The sequence below is a fragment of the Octodon degus genome, unplaced genomic scaffold (genome assembly GCF_000260255.1).
Source record: "Octodon degus isolate 3935 unplaced genomic scaffold, OctDeg1.0 scaffold00001, whole genome shotgun sequence".
Taxonomy (NCBI): domain Eukaryota; kingdom Metazoa; phylum Chordata; class Mammalia; order Rodentia; family Octodontidae; genus Octodon; species Octodon degus.
The window spans coordinates 27,465,617-27,474,890 of NW_004524577.1; the positions used below are offsets into that span (position 1 = coordinate 27,465,617).

A 9,274-nucleotide genomic window follows, 5' to 3' on the forward strand; every position below is an offset into this window, starting at 1 on the left:
GGCATATTAAAAATTGTAGACAAATATTGAAATGTGAAAGATATAAGATGTAGACAGTGAATTTTAGAGAAATATTTCTGAAATGAATATATAGCATGAGATTAATAATAGATTACACATTGTAAATAAATTATTCACAAACTTAAATGAATATAACAATAAAAATTGTCCACGATAAAAATGAATTTACAGATCAGTCATATAATAGTTCACTTATTCATATAATTAGAATTCTCCAAGTAAAAAGGGGTAGGTAATCAATACTTAAAGATTTAAAATTTCTGAATTTAGTTGAAATTCTAGCACATTTCCAAGAAAAATGAACCCTTTTCACAAGAAATTTGAATAAAATCATACCAAGATACACAAAAATGAAATTGCCCAAAACTAATTGTAAAGAAAAAAATGATTAAAGCATATACATAAAAAAATTAGCTGTGGAAGAACAAAATTGAATAGTATCTTATTCCCCATTAGAAAAAAAAAGAGCAAGTATGTAAGAAACTAGATTAATTCAAAGGACTGAAAGGAAAAGAAAAAAAAGATCTGTCCTTAGCAAACATATCTTTGAAAACTAAAAGTAAAATATTTTCCAGTTATACAAATTTGAAATATTCTAATAACTTCAGACATAGCATATAGAAAATAATAAAGAGCATAATCTAGAAGGCAAGAGAAGTTGCTGTATGATCCTGGATAAAGCATAAAGAGCTGTCAAAATGGTAGTTATGCACAACTATGTAAGATATATTAGATGAATCCATTTAAAAGATCATTGAAGATTTCTACAAACAGTATCAATCTTATGTTGGATTATATACATTTTTTTATACACGTGTGTGTGTGTGTGTGTGTGTGTGTGTGTGTGTGTAAAAATGAAGAAGTAATATAGTCAATGGAAAATAGAAATATACTTTTTAAAGTTTCTAATACTAGGAGAAAATATCATTCCATGTCTTATAAGTAGATTGTAAGTCAAAGATGCAGTATAAACCTTAAAACAAAAATTAAGATTAAACAATATTCAGAAATTAAATATTAATTAAAAAGTAAATATTCCAAAACAATTCAACTAAGAAACAGCTTTCATGATAGTTAAGAATTACTAAGAGTAAAACATAACAGAAATACTGGAATGGCAAATATATGACCAGCACTTCTAACAGTTTGGATATAGGATATTACACAAAGTTCTAGTATGTCATGGACATGGACATGATGCTTACTGGTGGCCAGGTGTCACTTGTGGGACTGAGCTAGAGTGCAGGGGAAGTTCATTTGTAGAGTATGCTGATGGAAATATTTTACTGCTATATACAAAAGAATAATTGAAATTCTGCTTTTGTATACCTCTTTTTCTCCCGTGTTTAATTGTTTGCCCTATTTGGTGGGTTCTTTTTATTCTGGAGAAAGAAAGTTCCTGGAGTTGTGGTCATTTTGATCCCTCTCTAGAATATCTCTTAGTAGTCTGTGTAGGCTTGGCTTTGTCATCATGAAATTCTTTAGTTGTTCTTTGTCATGGAAGTATTTTACTTTTCCATTATACTTGAAAGAGAGTTTTGCAGGGTATATTAGTCTGGGTTGGAATTTGTTTTCTTGCAAGACTTGTGCTTTGCTCCATTCTCTTCTTGACTTGATGGTTTGTGAAGAGAAATCTGCCATTATTCTGATGGATTTCCCTTTAAATATGATCTATTTCTTTTCTATAGTGGCTTTTAGTATACTGTTCCTGTGCTAAATTTCTGGGATCTTGGTTTTTATATGTCTGGGTGTATTTTTAATTGTGTTGATGTTATTTGGAGTTCTATATGCTTTGGTTACTGACTGTCAGATTGTTTTCCCAAATTTGGGAAGTTTTCTGCTAGTCTGTCCATATTCTTTTTATATCATTTGTATTGACTCCTTCTTTCTCATTGATGCCTATTAGTCTTATGTTGTTCATCTTTGCATCACCTTGCAGATGTTGGATTATTTTTTCCTGCATCCTAATTGTTTTTAAAAGATCTTTTTTTAACCTTTTCAATAGCTGCAATGGTGTCTTCAAGGTATGAAAGTCTATTTTCACTTTGATTCAAGTCTTTTTTCCAGCTTGTGATTGAGGTTTTAATTTCCTGTATGTCTCTTTGAATGTGCTTCATGCATTCTATTTCTTTCCTATATTGCTCATTAAAGGATTCCATCATTTTTCTATTCTCCTCTATTTTTTAATCTTCTTTAGAAGCACTTAGTACTACTTTCTTTTTTTTTTTTTTTTTGGTGGAACCCGGAATTGAACTCAGGCCCTTGCGCTTATTCCACTGAGCCATCTCCCCGGCCCCAGTACTACTTTCATTATAGTTATCATTTCTTTTTTTACTTCAGAAATTATTTCTGATCTGATTTCCTCTATACCTTTCTGCAGCTGTTTCTTTACTTCAGACGCTGTTATTTCAGAGATTTCAGGTGTGTGATTTCTAATTTCTTCTATGCTAATGTCTCCTACATTTGTTTTGGGTGGGCTCAGAGCCTGAGAATGCATTTTGCTCCTTCTCTTTGTCATTTTGCATAGCACTGTCTTTTGACCTTTGGTGTTGAACTTTGATAGAGTTATTACATTAGCACCAGGTCCGGATCTACCAAGTTCAAACTGGTCAAGGTGGGTGTGGCTTGGGTCTGGCTGCTGTGCTCCACTTCTTCCTGCTGCAGCCCTTGGAGGTGAGCCTTCTGTGCCACTTGGGCAAGATATTTTGCTCCTGGATCAGCTAGGTGGGTCTTGCCTCTAGTCTCTCTGCAGAGAGTTATGCCCCAGGGTTTCACACCAGCCTGTCTGATGGAGGAAGTTCCACTCACTTGCTGGGCCTGGTTTAGATGAGGACCTGGGGGGCCCTGGGCGATCTCACTCACACTGGGCCTGGGCTCTGGGTCTAATGAAGATCTGGTGGGCCCTGGGCAGTCTCACACCAGGCCTGGGTTGAATGCAGACCCAGTTGGCCCTGGGCAGTCCCACTCACATCCCAGGCCTAGGTTGAATGAGGATCCAGCAGGCCCCAGGCAGTCCCACCCACAGGGCGGGTTCTGGGTTGAATGGAAGCCTGTCTTCTGTGCCTGAGATTCTGTCCTCACATTGGTTTATTCTGCTGCACATACTTGGAATGCAATTTTTAGTCTCTTGGATATCTGCTTGAATCTGTTTTATGGATTCCTTCTTTACTGTACTCTGTGTTCATGGTTTCCATCATTTTCCTAAGATACTCTTTTTTTTTTTTTTTTTAATTTGTATCTGTGCTAGAGCCACTAAGCATATTTTTTGTTGTGATCACCATCGCTGTACTTACCTGAGAAGTTGTTTTTGATTTTTTTTTTTTTTTTATAGAGCCTCATTCATTTGCTTTGTTGTTACTACCTGAGAGAGTGGCATTCAGATTACCCCCTGAGATTGTCTTTGGTGAGGTGGATATCTGGGGTTGCATCATTTTTAAATGTCTTCTCATTTTCTATTTTTTGTTTGTTTGTTTAATTCCTGGTTTGATCTTTATAAATTGTCTATGGTGAGTAGATTTATTGCTAGTATTTAGAACCCTCAGGAAATGACTTCCTCTTGAATCATCCTTCAGGAATATCTGGCTTTTGGGTTTTGAGTCTTTTGTAAGATCCTATGTCAAATTCATTGAGGATGAAAAGTTTCTGCCTACTTGGCCCAGCCCATGGTTCTTTGGCACTTGCACATATTTTTTTATCGCCCTTACTCAATCTTAGTCTTAGTATAGCAGGGAGAACTTATGTCACTTTTGGGGGAGAAGAAATGGTTAGAACACTTATGTCACTTTGGCTAACATGGTACAATCAGCAATAACCATAGCGTCAAAAGGCCTTGAAAATGACAAAGTGAGGTCGCTATTAATTTGCCATCTATAACTACATGAACTAGATTTGTGGTTATATAGCAAAATCTAAAACTAGAAAATTGTATGCAGTAAATAAGCTCTCAAAGTTATAATTTTTCTCTTCTAGGAGAAAAATTGAAAGAGGTTATAGATTAAAAAGTAGAGAAATAGAAGAGGAGATTAGAAACAAAGCTGGAGGGCAAAGGTAGATCATGCACATATGGGAAATTGGTACAGAAGACAGGAGGGAAAGGGATGGAAAAATAAAAAGAAGCATAGAACGGAACTACAACCACAAAAAATGGAATGTATGTTCTCATATAAAAGCAGAAACAAGCAAAGAAGAAAATAAACATACAAAGAAAAAGATAGAAAAATGGTCCACTTCAAGGTGTATTTCTGCTGTTACTTGTAGACATTGTAATCACAGTCTAGATCCTACCCCTTAAATTTACCATATGGTCATCTCCATATATGTAGAAAAAAAAAATTTTAGAAAGTCCAACATTATTCATGGTGGAAACAGCACAGAAAATTGGAATAGTCTTTTTTTCTATCTGATAAAAGCCTTATGCGACAAACCAATAGTAATTATCATACTAAAAGGACAACCACTGAAAGCTTCCCTTAGGATTGAAAATTTAAAATGGATTGGGAGGGAAAATAGAGGAATAGAAGAAGAGAGTAGAAGAAGCAAGGCTGGAGGACAAAATCATCACACAAACTTGAGAAACTGGTCAAGAAGACAGGAGTGAGGCTGGTGAGATAGCTCAGTGGACTTAGTGCCTGCTTAGGCAAATGGAAGGACCAGGATTCAAACCCTGGCACCACATGTCACATTGGCCCTACCCCTGGGTACACTGAGCCAGCCATCAAGACCAGCTGTGTTGGTGCACATGCCTGAAATCCCAGTGCTGGGGAAGCTGAAAACAGGGAGTCCGAGCTGATCACTACAAGTCCAAGCTCTAGTGAGACTCTGTACCAAATACATTAAAAAAAAAAAAAAAAAAAAGGAGGAAACAGATGCAAGAAGTTAAAGCAAAAACAGTTTTTTGCTGTTTCTAGCAAAAAGCTAAAAACCCTGTTCACACTCCAATAAAAACAAAAACAGTAAAAAGCAAAACAAAACAGAAAACATGGAAATCAGTAAATACCACGCTCAATATTAGCCAAAGCCAAGGATAAAACAAAGAAAAAGAAAAGAGAAAAAAACATATGTCCCTTTCAAGCTATGTCTTTGCTGTTATTGTTAGACAATAAGGGCAAAGAGTCTAGCTCCTAGTTGATTAATCCTAGCAAGCAGCAGTAGCCTTTCTGCAGTGCAGTCGATTATCCCAGTGAGCCTGCACCATTCTTTTCACTGAAGTTCTGGTTGGTTTCTGGTGGTGAGGCTGGATACCAGTTTCCTTGGCCTGCAGCAGTCTGTGTGCTTCCTTCTGGCTTGGGCTTTGCTCCCTGGCGTCCTGCCAATTTGAACTAGGCTCCCTGACCCTGTCAGTGGTAGCCACTAAATATACCTGGGCTGTAACTATTTTGAATTCTGAGTTCAGTTGGCTGCTTTCCAAGATAGCTACTGGCCAATTGCCCTTTTTTGGGGGACATCTGAACTTGGCTAACTATTGCCAGTGTAGTCTGCTTTTTCCACTGCTCTGTTCCTGCTGGTGTATCTTCGTAGAGACTTCTAGGGACAGCAGGAGTTACCATGTGTTTACTGATTCAAAGCTGTTCCTCCTACACACTGAGTCCCAAGTCAGGGAGATATCACTGCCTGCCACTTCCTTTGTAGAAATCTCTTCACTCTCTTTCTGGGCTTCTATTCTTGCTTCAGACCCTTCCTTGGTCACAGTGACCCACTGCCCTCGTTCTCTTCCTCACATTGCTATGTCCCATTTTCTAGACACTTGGAGAGGCTCTTTGCTACTCACTATTCCACCATCTTCCCTGAAGCGTATGGTATTTCTGATATATTTTGATACATAATTGTATGATACAGAGCATGTCTTTGGAGCTACTGTGGGTTACAAAAGATAGTAGTTGTGCCTTTGTAGTATTTATACTACAGCAAAACTACAGTTTTGAAATATGAGTTTTATAGTGTGTGGATATCAATAATAATAGAAGTAGTTTAAAGTTCTCAGAAATTTACTTTGAAGCATACACAGGCATTATATAGCGTAATAAGTCAACAGATTTTCACATAATTTGTAATTATTAATTATTGTAATTATTCTGGTGGAGCAGAATTTATCATTCTTAATACTATGTTGTATTATTAGTGTAACACAATTTGTGAGCTACAGTTATCACAGCTCAAAGCAGAATTGTAGATGCCCAGGCTCGGCTTGAACTTGTGATCCTTCTGCCTCTGCATTCTAGGCATGTGTTACCATGCCCTGAGCCATTTATGTTATAGACTATTAAAGAACTAAGGTGGTCTGGTCTACATTTTTATCGGTAATAGTAGTAATAAGAAATAACATTAAATCTTCATCTTTTGTTTTGTAGCTATCGTTATTAATTATGCAAGTGAAGTGTTTGACAGCTGAACTCAGTCAGTGGCACAAAGAAACACCTAAAAGTAAGATTTTTATTTTAGGGGTTCTTTTTGTAGGGATAAATTATTGGCTAATTAATTTAATCATCACAAGAATTACAAAATGAACTTGCCTTTCTTAAAATTATCCTTTTTCCATTTTTTTTGACATGATATTTTGTTGTTCTAAGTGAATACATCTATCTTAGATTATAATAATCTTTATTATTAGCTTATTTATTAAAAACTTTTTAGTGTTTTTTTGTTTTTGTACTGGGGATCAAACTCTTGACCTCGTGCTTGCGAGGTGGGTGCTTAGGCTGCTGAGCTGTCTGTCTGGCCCTTATTTGTCATTTTTATTTTCATAGGCATTGATTTTATTCAGTAGAAACTTAATTGTTTCTTAATGAATGAAACTTACCTAGTGAAAACGTTATTTCAATTTAGATACTTATTTACATAGGGTCTATATAATTTTTATGTTTTCTCTTGACTTTTCCAATTGGAGCCAAATATAATTTTTGTGCTTAGTTAAGAAACAGAAGATGTGAGAAGGCAGTTTGGGACAAGTGTTCTGCGGTCCCCAGTGTGTTGTGGAGTTCTGGTAATATCTTGCTGTTACTGCAAACTAACTTGAGTAGGAAATCACAGAGCCCCCTGTTCTCCTCTCTGTGCTGGGTGACAGCAGAGAGGCAATGGCAGCTATGGTGGCTGCAGAGGGCTCCTTAGACCTGCTGAGCTTGACTCTGGACCAGAGCTTCATAGGCTACAAGCCCTTTGTGCCCCAGGCATTGGGTCTTCGCCTGAGCTGGCAAGCTGGGGGCTGATGGGCTTTTATGGCATGAAAAGCTGAGGCTGCAAAGTCCCCCCAGGGGACACTGCTCAAAATCCTGACCTGGCTACACATGCGGCCAGACCTGGGCTCCAGCCTGGCCAGAGGCCAGGAAGAGGCTGCCCAGGAAGCCAGCCTACCCCGGGGTCAGGCTCCGATTGGCCTCGCTGACCCTGAGCATCTGGATGGACTCCTTCTTCATCCTCCTGAGATGTGGCTGCCTGTCACTGGTGCAGACCACAGACTTCTGCTCCCTGGTGGAGGATCCCTACATAATGGGGCACAGAGCTTGTGCCAACGTGCTGAGGGACCTCTATGCAGTGGGCATCACTGAATGTGACGTGTTAATGCTGTTCAGCCTCTGCCAGAGTATGAATGAGGAGCGAGAAAAGGTAATGTGACTCATGATCAAAGGCTTCCGGGATGCTGCTGAGGAGGGAGGAACTGCAGTCATAGGTGGACAGACTGGTGAACCCATGGATCATCATTGATGGGGTTGCCACCATGGTGTGCCAGCCAAATGAGTTCATAATGCCCGATAGTGCGGTCGTTGGAGATGTCCTCATGTTAACTAAACCCTTAGGAATCCAGGTTGTTGTCGGTGCCCACCAGTGGTTAGATAATCCTGAGGGATGGGACAAAACAAGCATGGTGGTCTCCAGGGAGAAAGTGGAGCTGGTCTATCAGGAGGCCATGTTGAACATGGCTACCCTAAATAGAACTGCTGCTAGGCTGATGACACACTTTCAGTGCTCATGCAGCTACAGATATCAAAGGCTTTGGAATTTTAGAATATTACCAGAACCTTGCAAAACAACAAAGAAACGACATGCCATTTGTCACCTGGTGGGAGTGGGGGTTACTGATTTTTCTGCCAAGAGAACAGGCAGCCCACTTTTGTTCTGAAATCAAATCTTCCAAGTTTGGTGAAGATCACCGAGCTTGGATCGTCGGCATTGTGATAAAGGGAAACCAGGTGGCCTGCATCTTTGACAAGCCTCAAGTTACAGAGGTTCTACCATGGGGGGCCCCGCCGCCACTCTTGCTCCTGACAGTTCCACCACCACTTGTGAGCACAGCTCTTGAGCTAGAGCAGTAGAAGGTGTTGGGAACTTGGCACCTTTGCACACTATCATGGATGATTTCTCAAGAGTTGATTTTAAGTCATTTTCAAAGAAGGCTGCCTGCTACCAGCTACCCCTTGTAGAGCATTTAAAGGAGCCCATGCAAAGCTTCCTGTGTGGACATTCCAAGCTAGAAGTAACATTTTGAACTTGGAGGGAGGCATGTGTTCATCTCTTGGATGAATGAGTTGCTGGAAAATCCGTTCTGTTTCCTCTTTCCAGAGTAAGACGAGGCTGTTGCAATTTGAGGGATTTTCCTTTGCACTGGATTGATTCATTTCTGGGCAGGGAGTGAGATTATTAAAAGTATATACACAAGAAATATACTGAAAATGAAAAAAGAAGTTTGGACCAATATTGTTGATAAATTTGAATTGTTGTTAAAAGAAATTTTATGATGTAATTCAAATTCTTTGTTAGGTTTTTCTGAGGAATTGGCCCTTTCCTGCGCTGGACAAGAATTGAGCAGCTTCTCCAATAACTAGAAAAAGAGGACCTGTGATCATCTGACTTGGTCTCTGTTGATGATGTTTCTCCCTCCAAATCCCATTAAGGATTGGGAGAAGCAAAAAAGCCCTAGAACTCAGGCCTTGGTTGTTAGTAAGATGTCTTGTGCTGAAAAACTCCTGCTGATTTAATTAAAGAGTGAATTAAAATAAATTTCTTTTAAAAAGAATGATTTCTAGTTTAATAAAGACTGTTGGAAAGCTAAAAAAACCAAAACAAAGAAATAGAAGACGGCTTTGAAATTTGTAGTTGTAATACCAAAGTTATTTGTGTATTTTTAAAAATAATATCCCATGTTGTTCAGATTGACCTTGAACTTACTGTATAGGCCAGGCTTACATCTAACTTGTGGCAGTCCTCATGCCTCAGCCTCCTACATGCTAGGATTACAGGAGTGTGCCCCCGCACCCAATAA

The 9,274-nt window shown here is 38.7% G+C and overlaps 1 protein-coding gene and 1 pseudogene across 1 annotated transcript in view; both read left to right on the forward strand.

Annotated features, from left to right (window-relative positions):
* The window catches only part of LOC101578148 (centromere protein K), a 50,827-nt gene that overhangs the window by 16,231 nt on the left and 25,322 nt on the right, over positions 1-9,274 (forward strand). Inside the window, exon 4 of the mRNA XM_004623208.2 lies at positions 6,369-6,441. Coding sequence (XP_004623265.1) covers positions 6,369-6,441 — 73 coding nt within the window. The remainder of the gene's footprint in view (positions 1-6,368; positions 6,442-9,274) is intronic.
* LOC105741916 lies at positions 6,803-8,314 on the forward strand (annotated as a pseudogene).